Source organism: Chinchilla lanigera, unplaced genomic scaffold (assembly GCF_000276665.1).
Source record: "Chinchilla lanigera isolate Chin_1 unplaced genomic scaffold, ChiLan1.0 scaffold00149, whole genome shotgun sequence".
NCBI classification, from domain to species: domain Eukaryota; kingdom Metazoa; phylum Chordata; class Mammalia; order Rodentia; family Chinchillidae; genus Chinchilla; species Chinchilla lanigera.
Window position 1 is genome coordinate 111,792 of NW_004955550.1, and position 15,684 is coordinate 127,475.

Sequence of the window (15,684 nt, forward strand, 5' to 3'; positions counted from 1 at the left end):
TTCTTCTGCTATTTTGTAAAAGGTTGTCTGTCTGTTAATATTTTCCTGCTTTTATTTTTAAATAAAAAAAGAGTTGGTTCTTTGAAAGAATAAATAAAATTGATAAACGCCTCACCAACCATATCAAAAGAGGAAGGAAAACTCAAGTTCATGCAATAAGGAATGAAAAGGATGAAATTACTACAGACTCCACAGAAATTGAGAAGTTCATTAATATCTACTTTGAAAAATTTGCTAACTTAGGATAGAAAATTCAGAAGGAAAGGACAGATTCCTAAATATGTACAAATTACCAAGCTTGAATTAAGAAGATATAAAAAATCTTGAACAACCCAATATCAATTAATGAGACTGAAAATGTGATTAGAAACCTACTGACAAAGAAAAACCCAGGCCCTAATGGATTTACACCAGAATTGTACAAGAAATTCTGAGAAGATTTAATACCAACACTCCTCAAACTTGTCGATGAAATGAAAAAAGGCAGTAATTCTCCCTAACTTATTTTTGGAGGCAAGAATCACACTGATGCCAAAACCAGAGAAAGATCCAACCAAGAAAGAGAACTACAAACCAATCTCCCTAATGAATATAGATGCAAAGATATTCAATAAAATACTAGCAATTAGGATGCAGCAAATCATTAAGAATACCATACATCTCGACCAGGTTGGATTTATTCCGGGAATGCAGAGTTGCTCCAATATTTACAAGTCTATAAATGTTATACTCCATATCAATGGAGGCAAAGACAAAAATCTATGATTATCTCAATAGACACAGAAAAAGGTTTTGACAACGTTCAACATGCATTCATGATAAAAACTCTACAGAACATAGGACTCAGTGGTCTTTGCCTCAACCGGATCAAAGCCATATATGACAAAGCAACAGCCAACATCATTCTAAATGGACAAAAACTGAAAGGTTTTACCTTAAAAGCAGGAAGTAGACAAGGATGTCCAGTGTCACCACTCTTATTCAACATAGTTCTAGAAGCATTAGCCAGAGCAATTAGACAAGAGAGAGATATAAAAGAATAAGGATCGGAAAGGAAGAAGTAAAACTATCACTATTTGCAGATGATATGACACTTTACAAGGAAGACTGCAAAAGCTCCACAAGAAGATTCCTTGAATTAATCAATAATTTCAGCTGTGTAGCTGGATACAAAGTCAACACCCAAAAATCAACAGCATTCCTATACACAAACAACAAACATACTGAGCCAGAATTTAAGGAAACCATAACTTTCAAAACAGCATGACAAAAAATGAAATATTGAGGAATCAATCTAACAAAAGAAGTAAAAGATCTCTTCAATGAAAACTACAATACTCTGAAAAAAGAGATCAAAGAAGATTTCAGTAAATGAAAAATATTGCTTGTTCATGACAGGAAGAACCAACATTGTGAAAATGGCCATACTCCCCAAACTGTTGTACAGATTCAATGCAATTCCCATTCAACTACCATTAGCATACCTCATAGATCTCGAGAAAACATTCCTTAAATTCATGTGGAGCCAGAAGAGACCCAGAATAGGAAAAGCAATCCTGGGCCACAAGGACAAGTCAGGTGAAATCACAATCCCTGACCTGAAGTTATACTATAAAGCTACTGTAAAAAATATCAACCTGGTACTGGTTAAAAAACAGACCTGAGGATCAATGGAACAGAATGGAAGAAACAGCCACAACTAAAAACACATTCAGCCACCTAATCTTTGGTAAAGGGCCAAACAAACTCACTGGAAGAATGATAGCGTCTTTAACAAATGGTGCTGGAAAACTTGGCTTACCACCTGCCGAAAACTGAAAATAGACCCAAGTCTGTCACCATGCACCGAACTCAAGTCAAAATGGATCACAGGTCTCAGTATTAACATGGAAACACTAAATCTATTGGAAGAGAAAGTAGGTAGAAACCTTGAAGACATAGGGGTAGGCAGAGAATTCATGAGCAAAAACAAAACTGCACTTGAAAGATTTCAAAGGATCAACAACTGGGATCTCATCCTACTGAAAAGTTTCTGCACATCTAATGAAATCACCAGCAGAGTAAAAGCAAAACCCACTAACTGGGAAAGAATTTTAGCTGACTGTCCCTCGGACAAAGGACTTCTATCTAGAAGATATAAATAATTTAAAAAAATCATCCGCCCCAAATTCAAAGACCCAATTCAAAAATGGGCAGCTGAGATGACTACAGACTTTTCAGACAGAGAAATAGAAATAGCAAATAAATACAGGAGAAAATGTTCATCCTTAGTCATTTGAGAAATACAAATTAAAACAACACTGAGATTCCATCTCACCCCCGTAAGAATAGCTAGCATTAAGAAATCAACCAATACCAAATACTGGCAAGGCTGTGAAGAAACAGGTACTCTTCTCCACTGCTGGTGGGAATGCAAACTGGTGAAAACACTGTGGGAATCAGTTTGGAGGTTCCTCAGAAAACTAAATCTAGAGGTCCCATTCAATCCAGCTATTCCACTTCTGCGTATTTTCCCAGAAGATCTAAAAGCATCATATCATAGTGATATATGTGCACCTATGCTCATAGCAGCACAATTTTTAATTGCTAAATTGTGGAAGCAACCCAAATGTTCATCCACTGAGGATTGGATAAGAAAATTATGGTACTTTTATACAATGGAATATTATTTAGGTATAAAGAAGGATAAACTCAAAGGTTTTATAGGTAAATGGTCAAAACTAGAAAACATACTCATAAGTGAAATAAATCAGTCCTACATGTGCAAGCACCACATTGTCTCACTAGTGTAAAACCTGAAAGACTGAATAAAAACTAGGAGGTATGATAGACATTATGAGGCAAAAGGAAAATGTTCAAAAGTCACGGGCAAGTGACATGTAGGAAAAGACAAGGAAGAGAAGGAGGAATTTTGTATATATGTATATACAGTATAGTTAACATAGTTGAACTACTGTCTTCTATTTTTTTTGTTGAATGAAACTGTTAATGAGTCCTTGATTGATCAATATTGCTTGTCTCTGTTTTCCTGAGAAACCACTTAGAAGATATCAATATGTAATATAACAATCATTGTTAATTTCCTACCACTTTGTTTGTAACTCTGTATTGTTTGTAACTCTGTATTGTTTGTATTATTCTTTTGCTACTTTGTAAAGAATTGTCTGTTCATATTTTACTTCTTTTATTTTTAAAATAAAAAATATTCTAACAAAAAAAGAGGAGAACTGTGATAATTTTGTGAATGAGTTATATAAATATCAACTGTACTACATTGGTTAATCTCTAGTGAAGTTTTTCTACTTATATCAATTATCAAAAGTGGTGTTTTGACATTTTTGTTTACCAATTTTTGTGTATGTTTTTTTCTGCCTGTAGTCCTTGCATTTTGGTCCATGTTATGGTTTGTGTCTGGGTGTCCCCCCAAAGTCTCATGCAGTTATGGGGCAGGCTTTTAGAGTTTGATTGATTATGGGTGTGAGAGCTACACCCACCCTGGGGTGGATAATTTGGGTATGTAAGAGACAGGAAGAGGCTGCTTGTCATGATTCCTCCCTTTTGTGCTAGTTGCTTTGGCTGTGTTCAGCCACTATGAACTGTATCCCTCTGTCTTGGAGCCAGCCAACTATGGACTAAAACTTCTACAAACTGTGAACTAAATAAATCTTTCCTCCTTTAAAAAAAAATTTTTTTAAAAAATCTCTTACACTGCAAGCATCATTGAGAGTTGTTAGGTTTAATTGATTTATCAGCAACCTGACTCTCCTCAGACAACTTCCAGAAAGGATGGGTTCAGGAAACATAAGTCCCCACTAGGAATAAGCATATACAACCTAATCAATGAATCATCTTTTGCTTTCTAATGCTTTGCTTCAGCCTCAAAATCTAAACCAGTGTTACTAGCGGCATCTTTTGTAACACACTGAGTCAGAATTCATGATATTTTTCCTCTATGTCTTCACATGATGCCCTTATCTGTGAAGAACTTAAGTGTATAAGTTTGTGAATTCTTTGATTCATTATTGTTGCACTTTTTCACCTAGCACATGGCCTCATGCATAACAAAGGTTCAGCTGTCTTTCATTAATTAAAATAAACTCAGTCACTCATTGCTATGTACCAGGTTTTGGTACTGATACATTGGTGTCAATCATCTCACTTATACATCACTCCGAGTTCAGCTCTCTTTTGGCACATTATCTAGAATGTCTGCAGCATTTTCTGAAACTTGACACTGTCTTGTTACATGTCAATCACAATAGATTCAGTTCTCAATTGCTTCTTTGTGTGACCTCCAACAGGCAATTGTACAGGCCTTAAGATATCAGCAATGTCTTCTTACCAGTTCACATGTGGTGCACTATCTGTGTTCTTATGAGAAAGTGTCTAGATGGAGACGATCCATGGGAGTCCATGGTTTTACAAGGAGTATATGTCACTAAAGCATTTAAACTCCTACCTGTGGACTCCCTAACATAGTCCCTTTTAGAATTCAGTGTGCTGATGAATGTTGGAAAATATTTGGCACTCCCAGAGGTTGTTTTATGGGAAATTCATTTGTTCAGGAAATAATGATTCAAAAATATAAAGCGTCGCTCTGGTTGGTTGGCACTACAGTTCGAATACCAGGTGTTTAGAACCACTGCAGAGACTGAATAGGTTATTAGACCTGATGGCTAGTTGTCATTTTTTCTTGTCCTAGATGGTTTTGGGACCATTTAATTTTTTCCTCGAGGTTACCAAGTGTGTTGAGGTGGTCCAATACCTCCATATTCTGGGGTAATAAACCACATTTTTACCACAAGTCTCACCGAAGCAGTTTTGTGCTGGTTCTATGAAATAGAAAAGGATACATAGACAATATCTTATAAAGTTCGAAAGAGTATGGGAGGTAGAAAAAGCACATGATATTCTTCAACAGGCAGACAATAGATTTATAGAAGCAGGCATGTGTTGATTTGTAGATTAATTATAACATAGCAATTATATTCCAAGCCTCTTCTCATTTCTCTTCTGCTATAGGAGGTTTATCAAACTGTAACACCTATTCAAAAGTTTTTTTAAAAGTCCCCCAATAGAGATCTATATGTGTGTAGTTGTTGCTAGTAGCTTCAGATTTAAAAGGAGACATAGGTCACTTGTTCACTGTATACCCCTAGCAAGCTGTGATCAGGTTATATGCACATATTTTAATCACTCTATTATAGATTGAAAATATGACCATCCAAAGGGTGAGTTATTTCAGATAAGATATTGCCATAGCTTAATCTATGAAGTTTTGAGGAATTACTAACTTCTGCCAAGTCAATAAGTCATCTGACTATCAGGCTTTTTAATCAAAGCACAGCATAGTCATGACACAGATATGAGAAGAAACTGAATCAACTCAGGAACTAGCATAAGCTGTGGTGCCCTCTTGCTGAAGTATATGGTAGCAGTGATGTGGTGAGGGAAGGGTACTGTAGTACTATCCATGGGAAGGCTTGCCATGGCTGTGCATGATAAGCCACCAGGGTATTTAAATTGTGTCCCTTTTTGTTTATCATTCACATTATATTTATGATACAATTTTGAAGAAGAATAGAGAAGACAATATGGCCTATGTGGAGAGCATCTGACCTTATATATACAGGACTACTGTATAAAAAGAGAAAAATCATGTAAAAATAAACAACTTCTTGCAGCTCATTGTAAAACAAAAGAAAAAGGGGAGAAAGACTACATAATTGCATATTTGTGCAGACAAAAAATACATAGTAATTAAATTTGTTTTTTTCTAGACACAAGTGGTGATGAAATGGAAAGTTAAGATGACTGGAATGGTATGGAAGAGCATTGGAATGAAATCACTATGAGTTTACATTTTGCTATAATACTTCACATACACATACACAGGCATGTGTCAATGTATATACACACATACAGGTTACTTTTCATATGCTGAGATCTAATGCATATGTATTTAAGAAAGAAAATAAATGCCCTAAAATGGAAAATAAAGAAAATTAAATAAATATAATGGTATTTAAAATAGATAGCAATCACACCAAAGGAAGATAAAACAAAATTATCCAGCAATCCCACTAATGGACACATATCCAAAGGGAATAAAATCAATATGCCATAGATACTACTGGACTCCCATTATTCCTTGCAGCAAAATTTGATCATGTAGTTCATATATGTAACAGAATGCTATTCATCCATAAAAATGAGATGCTGTCATTTGTAAAATGGATTGAATCAGAGATCATTGTTTAACGTGAGATAAAGCAGCCATAGGAAAACAAGCACTGCCTGGTCTCACTCACTTGTGCAATCCTTACACAAAGTAATAGTCCCCAAAATAATAAGATGTTTCATGAGTTTTCTACAGATATATACAAGGAAAGTCTACCTCTGAATTGAGAGTGGGTGATAGTACAAAGAATGACTTTGACAAATCCACCCTAGGAATATATGAGTTTATTAGATGATACTGAGAACATGGTGACTGATATGTGTACTGCAGTGCTATAAATCCCCAACCTCCCTTTGCTAAACTACTAATTTTATAGGGCTCTAAAGAAAACAATCAAAAGCTGCTGAAAGTCAGCTTTCCAGTTGCTGAAGCACAATACCCAATACCAACAATTTAAATGAGGAGACATTTAATTTGGCTCATATTTTTAGGGCATTCAATCCATGGTTGGCTGGTTACAAGACAAGCATATTATGGTGGAGAAGCATGGCAGAGCAAAGCTTCTTAATTCATCACAGTTGGGAAGCAGAGCAGAAAAAGATAGATCAGTCATACTATCTTAAATCACAGCTTCATGACCTACCCTGACACACCAAGAAATATACTTCACTAATACCCTCAAATACTCTGAACATAACCAAACTTAAACTCCACATTCTGTCCTTTGTCACTAAAGGACATCTTCTTAAAACATATTTAATCTCCAAGTAAATATAATAACAATTCGTAATTCTGCCTAGCATTCGTGTGTAAATAAGAACACAATAATCCATTTGTCCAAGCCTCATAATTCCAGTACTTTTCAAAGTCCACATCAAAGTCTTTTTTAAAACTTAAGGCAAATTCTTATCTGTCTTTTGTAGAAATAAAAATCAAGTTATATAATCCTAAACTATAATGACACAAGAAAAACATCTCCATTCCAAAAAAGGAAGAAAAAAGTGATAGAAAAAAATTGAATACTGAAACCCCTAAAAAAAAAAACGCGAAGTCTTGAAGCTCCATGTTCAGTATTGGAAGTAAAGTGGTGAGCTGTGAGTCTCAGGGGGCTTGAGGCAGTGACCCTATGCCCTTACTAGTTTGAGCCCACATAGTCTGTTATTTGGGCTTGCTCCACTTATGTTCTGCAGCTTTCCTTGGGAAATGATCCATGTTTCTGATATCTCCAACTTCCTAGGGATCCCACTGAATCTACAGCTTCATTCCCACATCTCAAACACTGTCCTCTCAAGGGCTCCTGTCTTGGCCTTTCACGCCTTCCTTTGATATCTGAGTGTATCTTCCTTACCCTACAACTCTTGAGTTCTGGATGCCGTTAAAATCAGCATCATATGGACAAAGTCATAGTGTACTATCAGAAGGAGTAATAGTAACAGCTCCTTGGACACTGGCAATAACATCCTCTGAGTGCCTGGATGTCTGACCAAGCTGAAATGAATTTTTGGAGAACCAATTGCCTAAGAAGATCTTTTTGATCATGATCCCAGGGACCCTTCTCAAATGAAAACTTTGCACTTTGCATCTTTGGGCTTATGGTGTGTGGGAGTTGTTGACTGCTAAGAAGCCTTCCAGCTGTCTTTCTTCCTCTACCTGTGTATAATGCTTGGATTCTCTTCAATGACACTAACCTCCTCAGCAGCCAGACTTCCACTTTACCCAAATTCATATATAATTTTGGCCCAAGCTTTGTATTTCAAGTTGTTCTTCTCTGCCTTTTGCACATGATTTTCATTGTACATCAGGCAAAAAGCGGACAACAGTACTCATCGATAGGCAGAACATTGGGTGGTCTTTCTCTAACAGATCAAGTAGTTCACTGTCCTTGATCTCAGTTTCTCAAAAAGTCTCAGAGTATTGGCAAAATGTAGATCAATTTTGTGAAAGTGTAACACTAGTGCCCTCTAGTCCAATTGTCAGTGAGGTCCTTGTTTAAAACTGAAACCTAAATATGTCCTTTACTGTTTGTATTCCAATCAGCATTCTGCAATTTTGAACTCTAATCAGAAACACCTCAGACTCTGTTTACGGAATTAGAGGGATTCTCCAATCTGCATTTCCAAACCTCTTTAAACTTTTCTGGCAAATAAGTTTCAAAGATGTCTGAACCATACAATAATGTGTAGTCACAGTAATGACTTCATTCTCATTGCCAGTTTTCTGTATTACTCAAATTTCTTCTTACTGAGACTCAATACTTGATACTCACAGTTTAAAAGAGGAGAGGTAATATTTGCCTCAGAGTTTCAGGAGATTCTTTGCTTGGTCAGCTGGCTCCAGGCAGGAACATCATAGTTGAAATGAATGTCAGAGTCAAGCTGCTTAGTTGATGGTGGACAGGAAGTAGAACAGGGGTACAGTGCAGAAAGGAAAGGGAAATAGACCACTACCCAAGGTCACACCTTCATATTGCACTTAGACACACCAGAAGTGTGCTTTACTAATCTTCTCATCAGCCCCCAAGCCAATCAAGTTGACACAAATTTATCCACCATAACAGTGAAAAGCAGAAGCAAAAGACAAGATCCTTGGAAAAAGCTACATGCCCATCATTCCCATTCCATCTGTATAGTCACCCTTCCCATGGCAGGGCACAACGTCAGATGCAGACATCTTAAAGGAGAGGTTTAATTTTACTCACAGCTGGCTCTAAGGCTAAAGCACAACAGTAGAAGGGGTTAGCAAAGGCATACGCTCCCTTTATGGCACCCAGAAAACAGAAAGAGAAGGAAGGAGCCAGCCTTGAAAATGATAAACCCTTCAAAGCTGTACTCCCAGTGATACCTTTTTCCCAAACAGGCTCCACCTCCTAACTGCATATTTAGCAATGAAATGCTAAATGATCAATCTACTTGTACACACTGTGACTAAATTCCCTCTTCTGCACACAGGAGACTTTGAAGGGATATTTTACATCTAAACACACCAAAGTCTGTATCAGGATCTCTGCTGCTCTCAGCAAACACTGTCAAGCTGCAGGTTGAGTTCTAATCTGGCACACAGCCTGGGCACCTGATGAAGTTATGCCAAGCAGCTCACCAGTGGCCTACTACAACATAAAATGATTTTGTCTAAAGGTGTCATGAAAATGGAATTGAGTGGAAAACTTAGAAAATAAGTGAGCTGAAATGTACTCAAAAACGCATATGTGATATAGTTTTATACCGACAATAAAATCATTGGAGGAAGGAGGTTAGTGTAGAGATACTGCTGAGAATGGTTATTTATTAAAATAGAGTAGACAAACTTGGGTCCCTACTTTCCATGTATGCAAATGTGAATTCTACAAACATTTAATCACAAACATAAAAAAATAAGACTATGCTAGAATAAAACATTACACAATATCTTGGAAATCTATTATTGGCAAAGGACAACTATGAACAAATTTTGAGATAATGAGTAAAAATATATTTATAAATAATGAAGGTAAAATAATAAAACTTTCTGCCTAATGCAGCATATTAGCAGAGAATTTAACAAATATGTTCAAAAGAAATACTCATAATATATAAAATTCAGAGGATCACTGCAGCAAAAACATTCCTGCAAGATGGAAATGTTCTATAATCTATCTCCTCCCATATGGTAGTCACATTTACCTATGAGCAATTGAGTACTTGAAATCAGTCTAATGTGAATGAAGAATTAAATTTTAATTAATGAATTGGGTGAATGTTTGATGATCCAGGTATTTTTTCCCCTGGATATTTATGCTAGAGAAATTCTTAACAAATTTGCATACTGGTATGGTATAAAGATACTAATGATGAAATTGCTTATGTTAATCAGAAATTGGAAATATTTTAACTGTCTGTCAATTGGGGAAAAGATAAATAATATATTTTCATTCATATTTTTGAAAACAGCATCACATTGAAGCAATTAATTCCACCAAAACAAAATGAACTGTTCTCAGAAGAAAGAAAATAGAGTGGTATTTATGCAAATTATACCATTATATTGAAAAAATAATTTGGCATTTTAATTAATTAATTAATTACCTTTTGGTACCAGGAATCAAATTCAGGACCTTACATTTGCCGGACAGGCACTGTGCCACAGAGCTATATCCCTGGCCTAGTTAAGTTTGCAATTTTATTTTTTTTAAAGAGAATTTTAAAATAACAATAGCAAAATAACAACAGCATAGACAAAAACAAGACAAAGAAAAACAATAAAGCTGACACAGGATTTCAGTACAAAATGATAAGAATTAACAGTGGTTTTTATATAGAACCAACACTGTGAAAATGACCATTCTCTCAAAATTGTTATGCAGATTCAATGCAATCTCAATTAAAATACCATTAGTATACCTCACAGATCTACGGAAGATGTTCCTAAAATTCATCTGGAACCAGAAGAGGCCTACAACAGCAAAAGCAAACCTTGGCAACAAAGGAAAGCCAGAAGGCATCACAATCCCTGAGTTGAAATTATACTACAAAGCTAATGTGATAAAACCAACATAGTACTGGCAAAAAAGCAGACCTAAAGATCAATGGAAGACTGAAAGATGCAGCTGCAATCACAAACATAGTCAACCACCTTATCTTTGACAACAGGACCAAATATGCTCATTAGAAAAAAGATAGCCTCTCTAATAAATGGTGTTGGGAAAACTGGTTTTCCACATGCCAAAGACTAAATGTCTATCCCCATGCACTAAACTAAAGTCAAAATGGATCAAAAATCTAAACATTAAAGCAGGAACACTAAATCTACTGGAAGAGAAAGTAAGTAAAAATCTTGAAGACAGAAGGGTAGGTAGAGAATTCATGAACAAAAACCAAACTGTATATAAAATACTTCAGAGAATCAACAACTGGGATCTCATCTTATTGAAAAGCTTTGCACATCAAAACAAATCACCAACAGTAAAATGAAGACCAAAGAATTGGGAAAAAAGTTTTAGCCAACTGTCCCTCAGACAAAGGACTTCTATCTAGAACATATAAAGAATTTAAAAAAACCATCAAGAGCCCAACATTCAAAGACACAATCCAAAAATGGGCATCTGAGATGAATATGCACTTCTCAGATGAAGAAATACTAATGGAGAATAAATATATGAAAAAATGTTCAACATCATTAGTCATTTGAGAAATGCAAATTAAAACAACACTAAGATTCCATCTCACTCCAGAAAGAATAGCTATCATTAACAAATCAACCAATAACTAATTTGACATTTTTAAAGTAACACTAAAAACACATTTAGATTGAATAACAATATAAGTAGTATTAGAATAAAAATTAAACATTAGAATCATCTTTTACCTTGACTTTGCATATACATTGTAGGGAAAAATTTGGAAGATATACTGAAATATGACACTTTGACTTTTAAATCATATCTTATTTCAGTATATAAAGAAAAATTAATTATATACTGTCATGAGGAAGAGTTTCCACCAAATATTTCATCACGAATATTCCTTAAAAGTTTCATAGAGGACTAACCTTTATCTGATTAAGGAAGTTAATAATGAAAAAAAGTCTAATCCTTCAGTAAAACAGTGTTAGTACCTACTTTATGTCATACATATACTGGAGGTATTTTGGTACTAAAACAGGCATAGTCATAAATACACAATTTATTTATGCCTTAACAGGCAATATAGACAGATATTCATTACTATTGAATAAATATTGTAATGAATGACAGATATTGCAACAGAATATAGACTGCTGTAGATCCATAGAAGAATCTCATTCAAGCTTGGAGGATTAGGTTACACTATTCTAAGAATATCATGTTGACCCTTTACTTGAAAAGTAAGAATTCAGACAAGAGGATAAAATCTATTCAATAGATTTGTCAATAGATTCAACAGAATGTCCAAAATATAATTTGAGATGATGTCTAAATTTATTATTAATTAAGGAATTCAAATAAATATATAACATATTTTTGTAACCATTCAAGTGACAAAAATCCACTTTACATAGTTCTGCAAAAGCAAGATAGAATATCTCATTATTTCCAGTTCTAAATACAAATTTTAGAGACTTACCTTATTTGTGCAATAAAAGATGTAAGTACATTCAACTAAATCATAGCAACATAATGTCAAAGAATTGAAAGATGCTAAATGTCTCCAAAGACATTTAAATTTAAATATATTTCAGCATATTTATTTAAATGAATGAACTGCAGCAGTACATATTTAAACTGTTAAGCTGTTAAAATGTAACCTCAGTGAAAAGTAAAATTTAGATTAGCATCACTGATATGGATCTTATTTATACCAATTTTTAAAATATGCAAAGTGAGGTATTTATGAGTACTGCAAACATAGTGGAAACTACTTTCAGAAACACTTAAATAATGATGTTTATGGAGCTGATAGCAGTCATTGTCTTTCCCAAGATAAAATAATTGGATACAGAGGGTTGCTTAGACTCTTCCTTAGCACTAACAACTCAACAGTCAGAGCAAATCTACAACAAATTGTGATAACATCTCAGAAACAGATAAAGCGATGTGCCACAATAGTATCTACCTTTAACTCTGTGATTTAAATAGTTCATGAGAAATAAACACAAGAATAAATGGTGATATTGAGACCCTGTTCTTATATTCCATGAGCATAAGGCTAGGAATACACTATCATGGCACTCTTTAGCTATGATTATTATGACATACATATTGCCTAAGAGACAGTGATGGAGAAGTATTGGATATATTCCAATAAAAGATCACTGGGGATTTGATAAAGAAGAATATTTGAACTTGAGGTCAAAGAGGTCATAAAGTGTCTTTTCTAATATCCATGGATCACTGACATAAATTTATAATTTAGGGCTTTCTATAGGCAAATTACCACTTTGCATAATTCTTATTTTGTTTTCATGTATATACCAGGAATACATTTAAGTTACTTCACTGTTCTTTGTCCAGAGAACTAATACAATAGCAATACTTCTACTTGTTTGAAAAGATGTATAGAGCAAAAATAAATGAAAACTTGAATGGAAAGCTACATTATGAACCCATTCAGGTGGAATTTCTGTTTTCTTAAGAAAAGAAGAAATATTCTATATCATTGTTGTGTGCATCTATTCACTCTTAAAAAAAGAACTGTTTGCCTTGTTAAAAACATTGACTTTTATATAATAAGACCCCCAAAATATATATAGTATATATATATATATAAGGTTTTGCATATTTAAGATATATATAATTATACATTACATATATGAGATTTTATAAATATGGTGTCTATATGTATCCCTAGGGGTTCAGAATATTTCATATAATTTTAATTATACTGAATGTTCATCAAGACAATTTAGATAAAAGATTCCTAATGAGGAGCACACAAATTTGTATTTGATTTCTTTTAAAGAAAATTTAATATTGCATATTTCTGAGTTTGAAAATATCATTGATGGATCAGTTTTTCTATTTAATTATTATTTTTTATTTTAAAAATTTAAAACCTAACAAAATATCAATGAAGACAAAATCAAAACAACACAAATACAACAAAAATGATACATGACCTTGAAACAAAATGATAGGAATTAATGATGGTTGCTACATTACCAACTGTTATCTTCAAGGAAGTTGCTCAGTCCACCAGATGTAAGAATGTAAGACTGATCAAACAATCTTAATTATTATTCTTAAAAATAGTTCATTAACCCAAATTTAAATAAAATTTCAATGAAAATAATTATTCTTTCAGTAAAACCAAATGTATCCTAGAAATATAATGAAACATTATATTTGATAATTTCAATGTAAAATGTGATTTTCAACTTTACAAATAAAACAAATACCAATCTAATGTGAAATGTAAATTACAATGGTTTTACACAAAATCCTATATTGATAATTATCAGATTTATCTGGAGCTAATGCATTGGATCCTGAGTCGGCTCATGGCTGATTTCATCTCCTGATTCCTCAGTGTGTAAATAATAGGGTTCAGCAAGGGTGTAATAACAGAATAAAACACAGAAAGAAATTTATCCACTGAAAAGCTACTAAATGGCCAAGCATAAATGAAGATACATGGCCCAAAGAACAGAGTGACCACCGTGATGTGAGCAGACAGTGTGGATAGAGCCTTGGAGAGTCCATCCGGGGATTGACGTCGCACAGTCACCAGAATGACAGTGTAGGAAATGAGCAAGAGCACGAAGCAGATGAAAGACAAAAGTCCACTGTCAGCGATTACCAGCAACTCCAGTACATAGGTCTCAGTGCAGGCAAGCTTTAGCACTAGCGGAAGGTCACAAAACACGTTGTCCACTACATTGGGGCCACAGAAGGGCAAAGTGACCATGAAAACCATCTGGCTCATGGTATGCACAAAACCAACCACCCATGACAGCAGCGCAGAGGCCAGGAGCATCCTGCGGTTCATGATGGCTGCGTAGTGCAAAGGTTTGCATATTGCAACATACCGATCCATAGCCATGACTATGAGCAGAGTCATCTCACTGCCCCCTAAGAAATGAAGGAAGAACATCTGAGCCACGCAGCCCCATAAGGAAATAGTTTTATTCTCCCTCAGGAAGTCTGTGACCATTTTAGGGGTTGTAATTGTGGAAATACACATATCAAGAAAGGAGAGATTCCCAAGGAGGAAGTACATTGGTGTGGAATGTAGGCGAGAGTCAAAGGCTACAGTGACCACAATTAAAAGATTTCCTCCAATGATTGCTGCATAAGCCAATAAAAATAGGATAAAAAAGCAAATTGCAAGCGGCCAACTGCTGGTAAGTCCTAACAGAACGAACTCAGAAATCACGGAGCTGTTCTTCATATCCATCAAGTAGGAGATTTTTCAAGTGAAAGTAATATGTTGAAATGATTATTTAACTGGTAATAATTATAAAGATATGAACATGTATAAAGTAAATATTAGATTCCTATGGAAAGAAAATTTGCACACTAATGAAAACACATTTTAGTTAATTGTTATGGGTGATATGGGCATTACTGCCCATTATTTTCATACAGAAAATACATTTGGTACATCTAGTTATATCTGGTTGGCAGAAGTAGATTGTGTCTCGTTGTGCACTTGTATTACTCTTAAGTGAATTAATTAAGTGAGTAAGAACCATGACATTTAAGGTTTTATTTTTAATACTCATTCTTTCCCCCTCTATAACTCAAATTTAAGAAATATGCATATTCCTTGATGTTGTGTAGAGAGAATAATTAATTTCATGTATTTTGTTCTACCATCTATAGTATATTGCCATTCCTCTTTATCATTCTAAAAAGGTATGCCAATAATTTCACTTCTTCCTGAAACTTTAAATTGGTTATATTTTGTCCTATGTTCTTACTCTCCCCCAACCTTGTAAATTTTTAAGGTGATCACCTTCCTGGGAAGTTTCTGGATAACAGCCTACAGGCTTCTCAGCAGTCACCCTCAGCCTTCCTCCATAGAGCACTATTTTTTATGCTTTGTTTCTGA

The 15,684-nt window shown here is 34.6% G+C and overlaps 1 protein-coding gene across 1 annotated transcript in view; it reads right to left on the reverse strand.

The window, feature by feature from the left end:
* LOC102013554 (olfactory receptor 4L1-like) overlaps positions 1 to 15,027 on the reverse strand; it is a 21,821-nt gene extending 6,794 nt beyond the window's left edge. The window contains exons 1-2 of the mRNA XM_005412028.2: positions 14,106 to 15,027; positions 6,529 to 6,561 (exon numbers count right to left, since the gene is read on the reverse strand). Coding sequence (XP_005412085.2) covers positions 6,529 to 6,561; positions 14,106 to 15,027 — 955 coding nt within the window. The remainder of the gene's footprint in view (positions 1 to 6,528; positions 6,562 to 14,105) is intronic.
* Positions 15,028 to 15,684: the final 657 nt, after the last annotated feature.